Source organism: Boleophthalmus pectinirostris, unplaced genomic scaffold (genome assembly GCF_026225935.1).
Source record: "Boleophthalmus pectinirostris isolate CB_2022bp ecotype Guang Dong unplaced genomic scaffold, ASM2622593v1 HiC_scaffold_7, whole genome shotgun sequence".
NCBI classification, from domain to species: domain Eukaryota; kingdom Metazoa; phylum Chordata; class Actinopteri; order Gobiiformes; family Gobiidae; genus Boleophthalmus; species Boleophthalmus pectinirostris.
In genome coordinates this window covers 6,230,825-6,245,610 of record NW_026571473.1, presented here as the reverse complement: position 1 = coordinate 6,245,610, position 14,786 = coordinate 6,230,825, and the positions used below count along the sequence as shown (strand labels likewise).

The following is a 14,786-nucleotide window of genomic DNA, read 5'->3' as shown; positions in this document are numbered from 1 at the left end:
AATGCGAGAGAGGACTGCAGAATAAAACTTTTCAATTATTTGCAGCTAAACAGATCTTTTTCAATCTTCAGGAATACTGATCCAGGATTTAGCTGCATGAATCTGAAACTCTGACTGCCCATGTTTAGTCGTGACTCTGGGCACCAGCAGGAGGCTGCTCCCTGAGCTCCTCAGGGTGCAGATGGTTCATACGACACTAACATGTCAGAGATGTAAGATGGAGAAAAAGAGGTAGAGTGCTTCACTGGAGCTTAAAAGAGTAAAAAATAGAAGTACAGGTGCTCTACGAGGGTTAAAACAGTAGTCTTTAAACAGAAAATTACCCTTACTGGAAAATGTAAAAATGGGCAAGGTACAAACCCGAGGCAATCCGACTGAATATATTAAAAGTACTTTATTGCATGAAGGGATGCTAACATGTTTTGACCAGCAAGATGGTCTTCATCAGGGCAAAGTGGTCATGTCAGAGATGTACTTGTCATGTCAGAGATGTACTTTGTTACTAGGCCATAGAGAGACTTGTACACGAACAGAGCCGCTTTAAAGTCTGTTCTCTGAGCCACAGGGGGCAGTGCAGAGACCTGAGAACATCTGCAGTATGTTGTCATGAAAATAAATGATTAAAGATTACTCAAACATGCACGAATCCCTCCAAATACAACTTCGATAATGTTAATGAGAAAGTGAAACAACTATAACAAGGTTATCAACTCTGAAAAGATGATTGCTGTAAAACCACCATGTTTAAAAAAAGGGCTAATTTGTGTAGCATTTGATAGCAGGATTTGACTGGTTTGTGACAGAAAGGCAGAAAGTCTGTAATTTACTTGTCAACTTCAATAACTGTGAGCTTATAACCTAAAACAGGATTTGTGTTATATTTAAACCAGTGTCCAGTTAACCTTAAAGGGTCTGTGTGCAATTTTTATTTCAAAACTCGAGGCACAGCTAGTTCATTAGCACAAGACGACAGAAATAAAAATATATACCAAGGGTCCATATTACGCTACTTTCTGAACTGTGTTATAATGTTGTTTCCTCATAAAAACATACCTGGAGTTTTGTTTCATTCACACGTTCATGACATCAAGGTGGAACAGAGCAATGAAACAAAACACAACTCAACTCCAGGTTTGTTTTTGAGGAGGTGACAACATTCTAACATGGCTAAAAGCTCACGAGAGTCAATTTTACGTAATATAGGACCTTTAAAGTATCACGAAACTGAAACTCTTGCTCGTAAATTCTCTCTACAGTTTGGATGGTTTTTGTTTGGTGACATAAATAGAGGGATTTTCCTTTTTAGAATTCAAAACAATTTCCTTTTCTTCACAAACTGACACATAACCTATGTAAAACTATGATAAATCTTTACCTCACATTCTATCCCACCAAACCAAGTAATCAGAAAAAAATCATGTCATATGCCCTTTACGCCTCTTTTCCTCAGAATCTGCAGTTTTATCCAGAGCATTTGTCTAAGTGTGTTTTTCTTTTTTCCAGCAGGGTGGCCACGCCCATAACCCATCACATCAAACGCACAACGCCATGATCGTCACCACCTCCTCCTCCTCTGCCACCATCTCTCACCGTGTGGGGGGGCAGCAGGGCTATGACAACATGATGAACAAGGGGGGGCAGTACCAGCCTGGGATGCCCCTGTCTGTGGTGCCAGCGGGGCAGTACCAGGCCTCCATGCAGCAAGGTAACTAGTGAGACAGTAATATCGGACAGTACAGTTTGACACGTGACATTACTCTGGGGCTATTCTACATGTATGTTCAATGCCAGGCATACACTGTGTGATATTTTCGATCATTTTACTCAGTCCCAGCTCAAACTGTACAATCAAATCGCAGGGTTTAAAAGTTCACAGCTCATGATTCGTGTTCTCACACTATACGAACGACTTCAACAGTGTGAAACCCTCACGAGAGGCGAGTGGATTTCAAACAAGTTTGATATTCTTGTGACCTACAATTGCTGATCAGGAGCTGGTTGTGAGGTATTAATCAGTTCTTGTTACCCCATGTTTACTACACGAAACACAACACACGATTAAGCCAAAACTCGGTCCCAAAAACATTCACACAAGTAAAAATCAACTCAAAAAGGACCAAAAATCACACAGTGTACGCCCGGCTTAATGTCCATATGTTACCATGGTCACACTATGTCCATATTAGTAAACACAGACAAAAAGTTTGTAGATTGTCTGAAAACTCAATATACAATGGATTTACACAGCACATTTTCAGGAGCCTGTGATCAATACAGAACATTCATGGTCCTATTAATTCACCTGTTGTAGTTGTCAGATCTTTCTGTTCAGATTGTGTTAAAATAAAGTGCACATTAAAGTCTTAACAAGCCTCAGACGGAGCATGCCTACAGTTAGCATCACACCCCCAGGGAAGTGTGTAAAATCTCTTAGTCGTCCAGGTAGAATCCATGGCAAAAGGAGAAGTTCAATTTGTCAACTGGACAGAAGTGTTTTTGGTTGAATACATTTGACAGCTCATCCAAGCTGCTTCTTCAGTTCTGGTCAGAATGCTGATGGACACTTCTTTACTAAAGATGTATTGTCTTTCCTAATAATAAAACAAAAAGAGCTAAACATCAGGACAACAGAGAATCAGAACCCAGGAGAAAGGGTGTAACTATTCCTTACATGGCTGGTGTTTCTGAAAAACTACAGAGGATGTTTAGACAACATGAGATCCCAGTCTATTTCAAACACTTTAAGACAGAAACTGGTCCACCCAAAGGACAAAACACCAAGCCACAAACAAAACAGTGTTGTCTACTCCATTCAGTGTAGTGAAGACTGTAGTGAACGCGACACTGGAGAAACATAACAGCCACTTCACAAGAGGATGTACCAACACAGACGAGAGAGCAGCAGTGGACCTCAGTCTGCTGTACATCTCCACCGAAAAGCCACGGGCCACTCCTTTGAGGACAGTGAGGTTCAGATTTGAGCCAGACAAAAGAATAAAAAAAGCTATTCTGGTTAGACAATCCATCCTTGAACAGACACCACCTGTCTCCTATTTACAGCTCCATCCTCAAACCTAAATCAAAACAAACAAAGAGAACAATAGGGGCAGCCAGATCAGGTCCAGAGGTGTGAAAGCTCCAATAGGGCCCTGAATGATTCTGCTGATATGATCCCACACTTAGCGCATTTCAGTAGGCTTAACTAACTAACAAAAACTCTAAACAAGTAGGTGTGTTAGTTTCATTGTAGTCAGCTCCTGCCTTCAGACAGATATAAGGAAGTGTCCACCAGTGTCTGACCAGAACTGAAGAAGCAGCTTGGATGAGTCGCGAAATGTATTGGACCAAATAAACTTTGTCCTGTTGACAAATTGAACTTCTCCTTTTGCCACCCACAGGGAAGGTTAATGACATGAGCTGCAAATTATCATATTATGTCAGATGATCTGTCATTGTTTGGCAATGCATTAGTGTTATATAATGCTTTTCTGGACGCTCAAGTCACTGTACAGTTTTGTGTTCTATTGCTTCAGTCCAGTGGTAAGACACATGCAAAAATTCGCACTAGCCTTTAGTTTACAGAAATGAGCTGGTTTCCAATACGACCCTCTGGTAAAAGTAATCCCCTCTCCTGTCCTAGTGCCAGTCTGTAGTACCATAGGACATACCCTGTTTAATGCCGTGGCGTGTCCCCTGCAGCCCTCCCAGCCCCCGGACAGGCCTACCCCAGCTCAGGCTTACCCATGGCCCTGTCACCTTCAGGAAACCAGCCCCAGTTCACCTCTCACCAGCCCGCACTGCCCGCCACCAACCCGCAGTACCACGCCAACCAGGGCATGAGCCACTCCAACCAGAACGTCATGCACGCCAACCAGGTGGTCATGCACAGTAACCAGGTCGTCACGACAACCCACACCAACCCCCGGCCCCAGAGCGCACGCTGCCTGCAGACCAAAGGACAGAAGAGCACCGACGGCTTCCAGGAACAGGTGCCCCCATAAACATAAAACATAACAGTGATGAGAACTTTACTGTTTCAAAGTTCAACGTTAGCTTTACTGTCAGTTTCTTCACTTGTACTAGACATACAAAAGAATCGAAATTATGTTTCTCTCTATCCCATGTGTAATAAATAAATGCAAAAGACCTTTGACCTGTGGAGTGGGACCTCTGGGTTCATTTAAATGTGTGTGGAAGAACTGTGAGTGCTTAAATATTACTTCAGACTGAGACAACTCTGACAACTTTGACACTAGAGACATCTTCTGAACACTTTTAGTACAACAATCTACTGGAATAAAATGTTAATTACGAATATATTAATTTGAATGTGTCCAAATGAACTTAGAGTGTTTGGAAATGTACCGTATTTTTCGGACTATAAGTTGCTCTGGAGTATAAGTCACACCAGCCAAAAAACGCCTAATGAAGAAGAAAAAAAACATATATAAGTCGCACTTTTTGGCAGATATTTATTTTATAAAATCAGAAACCAGGAACTGACATTTCATCTTAAGAGTCAAGTTCTAGTAATAACAATAGAACAGAGAACAAATGACAGTTCTTCAGATAACATAAACAACAGAACAGAACAAGTTTAACAAACTCTCCATCTCACTAAATCCATTCAATTCTTCATCCTCAGTGCCACTTCTGAGCAACTCTGTCATTAGCTATTAGGCTTTGTCGGTCCATCCAACGACTTCCAGGAAAGTTTCATGGTGCACCCTCCAAGTTACCGTGAAGCTGTGTTCTCCATCCCCACTTTCCGTCAGTCCCACACAAGTATCTTGTTCACTCCAAACTTTCTTTCTGCTCCTCGATTACCATTTTCGGCTGCAGATTTCGCTACTTGCAGCAGGACAGCAGCTTTTTCTGCAGGAGACGTGCAGAAAACTGGCACACGAGCCTAGAGCGCCCTTTTGTCAGTGTCAGTGTGAAAATTTTAAAGGGCCCATTTCATGCAAAATCTACTTTTTAGAGCTTTCTACCTTCTAAGAGTGATGTGTGGGCCTTGTATATGTCGCCGAAGTGGTTTTTAGATTGATTCAGCGTTTTTTTTACAAATTGCAGCATATTTCTGCCACCCTCCCACGTGACAACGAACTAAAGTTGCTACAACAATGACGCGGCAGATACACCTATGATGCATTTGATGTAACAGAAAGCACTTCGCACCCGCCGCCCTCCCCTGCTCCACCGCAACCGCCTGCCTCCATCCCGCATCGTCTGACAATTCCCACATGATCACCTAAACAAAAGCAACAGCATAAGTTCATTGTTCTACTCTGCAGTGAACATGATATAATAAGTTGCTCTACCAGTGTTTATTAATATTTTAACAATCAGTAATGTTCAGCTGATGTGGACGTGGTGCTTGAGCTTCGTGCTCCTCAAATTCCTCGTCCGATTCCAGGTCCAACACATGCGGCTGAATGCGCTGTATCACCATGATGAATAAAAGTTTATTTCTGCCACTATCAGGATGCACGTCTGTCTCCCCCTCCCTCCCTGAGATGGCGGAGGAAGGGCGGCTCACTCAGAGCCTACGCCTCGTTTGGAGGGTGGAGCCTGTGCTTTTTCAGGACGGGCGGAGGGATGAGCAATAGTCGGACTTTCATAGTTCCTGGTCTGTGATTGACTCCAAGAAATCAGTAAAATTTCAGAACTATTGTGTAATGGATGTTCCAAAACCCAAATTGCACTTGTTTATGTGCAGAAGATACAATGTGAAAAGAGTTATTTTGCATGAGGTGGGCCATTTAATATATATATATATATATATATATATATATATATATATATATATATATATTATATATATATATATATATATATATATATATATATTTATTTATTTATTTATTTATACATATATATATATATTTATATATTTATATATATATATATATATATATATATATATATTTATATTATATAAATATATATAAATCGTGCCAGAGTATAAGTCGCAGGAAACACCCAAACCATGAAAAAAAGTGCAACTTGTAATCCGAAAAATACGGTAATTCTTAAAACTTTGTAAAAGTTGACAAAATGAGGGAAGACTTTTGCAAAACTAGGAACATTTTTGGTGCTTAGGCTTTTACAGTTTAAAGTCTAATAATGATAATAGAGTATCAATAGCCTTTATAATCCATTTACCCCATCATTTATAGTAAACATGAGTCCAAGCTTAACAAACGTGTCCAGTTAATCTTAAATGTGTTTTTTTTTTCTAAACCATAACAGCGTGTCTCTCTTCTCAGCTCTGTGTGCGGATAGAGAAAAACCCAGGCCTTGGCTTCAGTATCTCTGGAGGCATCAGCGGTCAGGGGAACCCCTTCAAACCCTCCGATATGGTACGACCCGCCCCCGACCGCACCAGCAAATCACGGCCAGCGCAGCTCTGCTAAAGGGGTTGCCGTGGAAACTGCCACTGGTTACCGCAGTGTTGCATCTTTTTCACTACCTTCCTGTAACTATGTGGTATTTACAAAGTGAAATTTGAAGCCCGAAAACTTGACTTAAAGGTGCGCTGTGCGACTTTTCAGGCGGACGATTCGCTACTTGCTAGTTTCCCTGGAGATGTTATTGCTTTGCTTGGAATATTCCGCAGTTACAGATCAGATCTATGGTGACGCGAGTAACAATTAAGTGTTTTTAAGCAATGAAAACACCTGTAATTGAAAGATTGCGAGATACAGCTTAATACCATGTTGTCAAACTGATCAGGTAAAGAAATAACGTCTCCATGGATACAAGAAAGTAGCGTAACTCCCACAAGAAAAGTTACACAGTGCATCTTTATGTAATATCAACCCTATTTTGGTTTGGCTTTACAGTATATTTGAAAGTACTAAACTTAACTCATTCCATTCACTATTGGAGAACTAGTTTAGTCTCTTTAGTTTTGGTTTAGTCCTGGTTTTTAGAAAATTTACACTTTTGTCTGTCCCACAAGCGCAGTGTTATTTTGTACTCTTCATTTGGGACGATATGGTATCTTCTTTAATTTGAGCACATTTTTCATCCTTTACCAGTTTCGACAGAAGACTCCAAATCATAGCCAAAGGAATGATATTAATCAGGTATGAAACAGCCAAAACTCAGGGCGGCATGTGCTCACCCCCAACCATCCAGGACAGCTCCATTTAAACCATCCACCGTAAACTAATACAAGGCAGGACGCAGTTTCTGGTTTGAAGTGCACATGACGGGCTTTGATCATTCTCTCATTTCTACTTCATCTGGTGGGACAGTACTTGTTGCAAATATAAATTATAGTTTTACACAAATCAAGAACCAATTTGAGAAGAAAAGTTGAAAAATATTTTGAAAACTACAGAAAGTGGACAGTGCGATTTTAGAGAGTCCTACACTGATGAGAAATCGGCAAAAGAAAACTACATTTTCTGATACTTTAAACATTATTTCAACATAATAAAGGTGTTTTCTTAAATTTGTGTTTGTCAAATATTAATTTATGTGTAAATTGGAGGAGTTTTGGCATGTTTAATAGGTAATAGTTAAGGAATTACCTAGTGTGATTTCCTAAGTTCCAACTAAGAAGCAAAATTTTAAATATAAACGGCCAAACTCGGGGTAAACAATATTTTTCTTGTAGTAAAATCTTAAATATAAAGATGTTAACTGTCTTTTAGTCAAATGAGTAGTCCAACCTGTCATAGGCACTTTAAGTCCTCATTCAGAGATACGAAAAAACAGCTCTCTTACTTGTGTTACATCCAGCACAATTAAACAAATAATTATTTCTATATTAATGTGTGGCAAAACGAGGGAAGAAACACAAACAAAACTGATTTAAATTGTATTCTGTGAGGTACCTCATTGTAACTTCCCCTCAAAACCTCTTCAGTCACTTGACTTGATCCTGTTTTGTAGGACTTTTTGTGCACTTTTGCCCATTTAAAACTATAATTAATTCACCAATGAGGTTCATTTGGTCTTCCGATAATTTATGTTATTAGGTTCTTTTTTCAGACCAAGAGTTTGTTTTTATATCTGACCCAGAGTGATGTTGCAGTAACGTGTCTGGTCAGCTGATTTATATAGGTTATGGCTCTGTCCCGGTTTATACGGGACTATAAACCGAGACGAGGGGGCTTTTTTACTCTCACACACCTGGGATACTGTCCTGAGGAAGTAGGTCTGCAGGTGGCGCTGTTTTCTTGCCTCTAAAGGTAGAAAGACAGAGCCAAAACCTGTTTAAACAGCTGAGCGGACACATCACAGCAACATCACGTGACCACTCTGAGCAGTTCAAACTATCAGGTATGAAAACAAACTCTTGGTCTAAAATCAGAACCTAATAACATACAATTAATTCATTTAAATTTTACCTCATGACAATACATCAATATTTGTAGCTCTAGTTTCCTCAGAATTCTCAGAAGAGCACTTTAGTGACTCTTTAACTCAAAAACTTCATCATTCTGAAACATTTGTCACTAAACCAGAAGCAGGTGTAGAAGTCCTACACCTCAAATACTCTTGACATTCCAAGGTTGAAATTAACACTATACCCAGTGTCCAACAGACCAATACAGAAATGACCATTTCACATGAAGTTTGCAGATTGTAAGCTTTGTACAGCCGTGGAGAAATACTGCTTTACAGTTTTGCTTTTGTTTTTTTGTTTTGACATTTGGAATATTTAAAATAAAAAATGTAATATCATCAGAGGTGCACTACATAACTTTTCAGGGGTTACTGCTATGCCTGGAATGTTCCACAGTATGGCATTAAACTTATCTTGCATTTATTCAATTTCAAGTGTTTTTATTGCTGAAATAAAAACATCTTGAAAAACCTGTACTGGTGGCGCCGCCCTCTTGTCACCATGGAGCTAGATAGACTGTATATATACAAATGGACATCCTTATCCCGCCAGCCGCCGCATTCCAAATAGGAAGTGAGCATGGGCGCGCTTTCGGCTCCATCGACTCTGGCGCCAATTCACTTTCTATTGGAAAACCGTCGCCCCTCTCTCAGTAACCGCTGCCGTGAGCCTCGTCATTTTGGTCTTAAAATGTTCGTATTAACCCGCTCTACATGATCCCGCCGTTTTTATTTCGCTATTTTGTACTTAAATCAAGACACAAACATTAATAACAGAAGGACTCCCCGGCCCTTGCTCCTGATTGGCTCTTTGGTTGCCACGATACACGCGGTCGAAATTCAGAACACGCAACTCGGCTCCAAATTCGTCGCTGTAACCGCAAGTCTCGATGAGCTTCATTTGACTGGAGCTGGACCGAACGCCGCGGGTGACGTCACACTCCCTCAAGTCCACTTCTTTATACAGTCTATGCCCTCAACCGGAAAAAGTTACTTAGTGCACCTTTAAGGGATTGCTCAGTAATTTGACAGTGGGTCTAAGAAATACTTTTGGATAGTAGTTCTTAAAGACCCACTTTAACAAAATACTGTCCGTCATAATCTGTCAATCCCTTTAGAGGCACTGTACCTGATTTTTACTGACTTAAAAATGTAAAAAACTGAACTTTTTAACAGTTTGCCGTCGTCCAAAGTTAATCTTAACTTACTTTATGCGTCCAGAGCATCTTAATTAATCACCACGATGAGTTTATAAGAGCTTTTCACACCTCTCAGAAGCCAGAGCTGGGTTTTTCCAAGACGTATTTTCTAATTATCAACAATTTTGCTGATTATTGGATGTTAAAATGCTTAAACCATCTTACCTTCTTATAAAATATATCTGTACTATGGTAAGAAGTCAAAGTTTGCTCAGATACATGGGGGAAAAATCAGGTACAGGGTCCTTAATGTTTATTTTGTTGTATTGTTTTTTTTATTTGAGATTTCACAACGCAGTCTCTGTAAACGCTGGCTTGTTGTCACTAACGCTTATACCACTTTACAGCCGCTAACTGCTAACTTTGTGCTTTGGCAAACAGTGAGCTTCATAAGAAATCTCAAAAACTTTCAAAACTAGATCAATGTAGACTCCATTCATTTATGCTGCTCACTGTACAACGCTCCCACTCGTTACTAACCTGCTTTTTTATCTATGTTTTCAACTGTCAACCTCCGACCGATTATTTCTTCTTTCTATGTATTATTTCTGTCCTAATCCGTTTGTGTTCAACTCCTGTGTTGAACCGTCCCTGTGCGGTTTTCTATGTGTTTCCAGACAAAACATCTTTCAGCTCCAAGTGAAAAGATGTTGGTGAATTTACAATCTCTGCCTTGGGTTAAAGAGGGAGATCTGAGTGTGTCTGGCCCTTTCCCATCCCCTTCACTCCACCTGTTCAAACCACTTTCTATCTCCGTGCTCAGCGTCGGCAGTGATCTGGAGTGGACGAGAGGCGTGATTGCTCTTGGCACGAAAATGCTTATTTATTATTTGTTTTCAATTCGTTCAAATGCAAAGACGAAAGTAGGAAGTAAAAGGAGGTACTGTCTCTACAACTCTGCGTACAATCTTACAGTTTATTTAATAAGCTCTTGCCTTTTTGTTATATTTGCTAATGAAGTGGAAAAAAAACTTCAGTGAGAATATTTAGCGTTTTGTCTTTGAGGTCACAGATAAGGGAGTCAGGCTGATGCCACTAGTGCCTCCGCTCAATTTCATTTCTTTCCAGTGACTAGGTCAGAAATCAGAATACACTAGACGGTTTGCAAGAACCCCGGAAGTTGTAGACCACGCACCGGCCAATCAGTGAAGAGCTGTGAAGCCATGATGTCACCATAGGTCACCCTATGGTACAGCACAACAGTAAACAAAGTGGTCGAAATGGATGTAGACGAAGACAGACAACAGACATTCTTTGTTGGCAACCATTCCTGAGATCGAGGATTTTCACTTCCTGCTTTGTTTGCTGTTGTGCCGGCAGTCACTTGGACACCAGTGGGCGTTCCAGCGCATTACATACGTAATAGCAGCGATTGGTTCAGTAAAAAAGTACCCACCTAACGTGTAGTGAACGAGTAATAATAATGCTGCGAGGTGAATCATGCTACTTATAAGACCTTTTGCAGAGCACTTTGCAAACTTATGTTCTGGTGCTTTTTATTATCAAAGTACAGTTGCCTCCAGGTTGACAGCCCCCTCTGGGCTCTGCCTCTGAGCATGTAGTGATTTGCATAATTTAAAAGTTATTTCATAAAAATGCCATTTTACAGTAATAGAAAGTATGAAAGGGCTCCACATACCTGGAGATGAGTTTTGTGTCAGTCACTTGTTTAACACGGCCCTCTTGAATTGTCAGTCTCTAAACTAAATGAACTAAAGGTAAAGAGGAGCTGTTGACTTGAAAACTACCACAACATGACATCACAAGGTTGAACAGAGCATTTTGAGTTTTGGAGATGTAGACAGACTATTAAAGGATGACTCAAACATGTGTGAATGAAATAAAACACAACTGCACGTCTGTTTTAGATGAGGTAACAACATTATAACATGTCTTAAAGCTCACAAGAGTCAGTTTTTAGTGTGCTATAAGAGCTCTAATAGGATTTTAATCTGTATTGTCCCTGTTCAAATAAACAAATACATAATTAAACTAATACATAATTAAAATTAAACTAATACATGACATAATTAGATTGTTAATTAAATAAAGTTAATTGAAAAAGTGTTGTTATACCTGAGGAAATGAGTGTGCTTCCTTTTAAACTCCTAGTAGAAACAAGTATTAATTGGTTTGAACTTTTGGCTTTGCATTCTGCACTTGTGCCACTAGAGAGCGCCAGAGCTGCACATTACCCACAGCACCAGTCTCGGGCAGCTCACTCCGTCCGCTCCTGTTCACTGCCAACGATCTGCCCTCAGGTCCGACTGCCCCGTGAGCCTGCCCTATTGAATCACTGTATTTCTTCTGTGAATATAAATTGCAGTTTTGCTCTCTGCTTTAATCAGACTGAACTGTTGCATGTGTCTAAATTGAGATCGGGGGGTTTTGGAGAAAGGCAAAGATTCTAAAGCATCGTGTCCCTGTGTTGTCCTAACGGTGTATCATTTTGACTTATAGGGTATCTTTGTTACTAGGGTACAGCATGACGGGCCTGCAGCCTCCGTCCTGCAACCGGGAGACAAAATACTGCAGGTAAGAACTTCATCCCTGTGCTACTCTATATTTATTTTACTCTTTCAGTAAGTTGTGTTCATGCGACATCACAAGTTTCCCTGTAGTTTAAACTAAACTGGAGGACAGGTCAGAATTCTATGGTGCAATTTGTAGTTTAAGTGTCAGATTGCAGATTTGGTTTTTCTTTTTTATATGATTTTATTTTCCATTTTGAAATTTCTCAAAATGAACACATAAACAGACAAAAGCAAGCAAACAAACAAACAAACCCTCCCACACATCACCTCTCTCTCCACACTCCACAGCCCTTTGTCACACATACTACACACATAAAATGAAAAATAAAGAGAGAAATAACAATATTAATAGTAAAATGAAATCACTGGGTATTCAAATGCCAACAACCACGTCCAGTCTCGTTACAACGTCTAAGAAAGGTGACCAAATGTCATAAAAGATACACTGCCTCCCCCTCACAGAATGGAGAGATCTCAGATTAGTTGACCTGGTTTATGGCTCAGATCTCTGAATTTACTGGGCCTATCCACATGAAACAAAACTGGCAACTGTCATACATGGAGTGGTTTTCATATTTTAGAGCAAGTGCCTGCTTTTTCATGTAAAAATGTATGCACAAAGAGACTCAAATTTCAAATTGATGCAAGTTTATTTTGACAACAGTCCAACATTATGAAATAGTACCAAATACACTACAGACTTACCAGTGATGTAGTGGGGATTTTTTAAAGGGCCCATCTTATGCAAAATCAACTTTTTAGAGCTTTCTACCTTCTAAGAGTGATGTGTGGGTCTTGTATATGTCGCGTATTTCTGCCTCACACCCACGTGACAACGAACTAAAGCTGCAACAACGATGACGCGGCAGCTACACCTATGACGCGTTTGACGTAGCAGAAAGCGCTTCGCACCTGCCCCCCTCCCCCGCTCCACCACCTCTGCCCCTCCTCCACCCCGCACAATTCCCACATGAACACCTAAACAAAAGCGACAGCATAAGATCATTGTTCTACACTGCAGCGTACGCGATATAATAAGTTTATCTACTAGTGTTTATTCATATTTTATGATGTGGACGCGGTGCTTGAGCTTCGTGCTCCTCAAAGTCCTCGTCCAACTCCAGGTCCAACACATGCGGCTGAACGCGCTGTATCTCCATGATGAATAAAAGTTTATTCCTACCACTATCAGGGCGCACGTCTGTCTCCCCCTCCCTCCCTGAGATGGTGGAGGAAGGGCGGCTCACTCAGAGTCTATGTCACATTTGGAGGGCGGAGCCTGTGCTTTCTCAGGACGGGTGGGGGGGATGAGCAATAGTCGGCCTTTCACAGTTCCTGGTCTGTGCCTGTCTCCAACTATTGTGTAATGGATGTTCCAAAACCCAAATTGTGCTTGTTTATGTGCAGAAGATACAATGTGAAAAGAGTTATTTTGCATGAGATGGGCCCTTTAAGTGGGGGTAGGTGATTTGTGACTGAACCAGGAGGACTAAACCAGGACTAAACCAGGTCTAAACAGGGACTAAACCAGGACTAATCTTGGACTTGAGAACAAGAGGGAGAACCCCAAGCCCTTGGAGCAGGGTGACTGCAAAGCGTGATTGTGCAATGGCTATGCTTACCTGTGCGGTGCGGAGTTCTGCTGGTCTTTTTGCCTGCGGTCACCTGATGGTCAGTGCAGGTGTACCTCCGGGCCTGTCCTGACACTCAGTCCTGGTTCAGTTCTGGTTTAGTCCTAGTTTAGTCCAGGTTCAGAACTGGTTCAGAATGACAGAATAAGATGCATCTACTCTAGACTACAGTGTTGTAATATTGGAGCCAAAAAGTATTCCTCCATAAATACAGATCAGAAATAAAATAAAAACTATAACCAGTTTTAATACATGATCCACTAATGTCACAACTGAAATATGGATGATCAAGAAGGATTAATGCAAACTACAGCAGAAGTAAATGGGTCCAACTGTGTATGACTGTATGGACACAGCTAATAGGTTCACTTTCTACCTTCTTTACAGTGAAAAATTGTCACTCTTTTCTTTGTAATGCTGTAGTTAATCTTGTCATTTTGGTCTTAAAATGTTCATATTAACCCACTCTACATGATCATGGCGTTTTTATTTTGTTATGTAATGTATATGTATATCTAGAATGCACTTTATTCATAAATATTTTCTCTGTTTAAGTCTTCGGTCATCATATTTTAATAGTTTGACTAGTCTAATCATAAAAAAAAATAGACTAGCCTAACAAAAATTATTGTAAGTTGCCATTACCCCAGTCTTTCATGAAATTAATCTATTCAGGCTCCTCCAAATCACACTAACATCTCTATCCATCTCCTTCTCTCCTGACTGGGCTGTGTCTCTGTTTCAGGCCAATGGACATAGTTTTCTGAACCTGGAGCACGATGTGGCCGTGTCTTTACTCAAAAACTTCAGTCGGACCGTGGATTTGGTGCTTCTGAGGGACAGCAGCTCTTCACACTAGGATCACTTTTCTATCTGCCATCCAACGCTTCAGCTCCGCAGCGCCCCCCGGAGGACTACACGGACTACACGCGCTTTTCTACCTTCGCATTGCCTTTTGCTGGATCAAAGGCAATCCCGTAGTGCCAAAACACAAACATATCATCGTATATTTGAGCGTTACCGGGGCAACAGCTGGTTTAACAATAAGAACACTTCACTTT

General features: G+C 40.6%; 1 protein-coding gene across 1 annotated transcript in view; it reads left to right on the top strand.

Annotated features, from left to right (window-relative positions):
- lrrc7 (leucine rich repeat containing 7) overlaps positions 1-14,584 on the top strand; it is a 94,263-nt gene extending 79,679 nt beyond the window's left edge. The window contains exons 30-34 of the mRNA XM_055164758.1: positions 1,507-1,705; positions 3,700-3,989; positions 6,270-6,362; positions 12,021-12,095; positions 14,471-14,584. Coding sequence (XP_055020733.1) covers positions 1,507-1,705; positions 3,700-3,989; positions 6,270-6,362; positions 12,021-12,095; positions 14,471-14,584 — 771 coding nt within the window. The remainder of the gene's footprint in view (positions 1-1,506; positions 1,706-3,699; positions 3,990-6,269; positions 6,363-12,020; positions 12,096-14,470) is intronic.
- Positions 14,585-14,786: the final 202 nt, after the last annotated feature.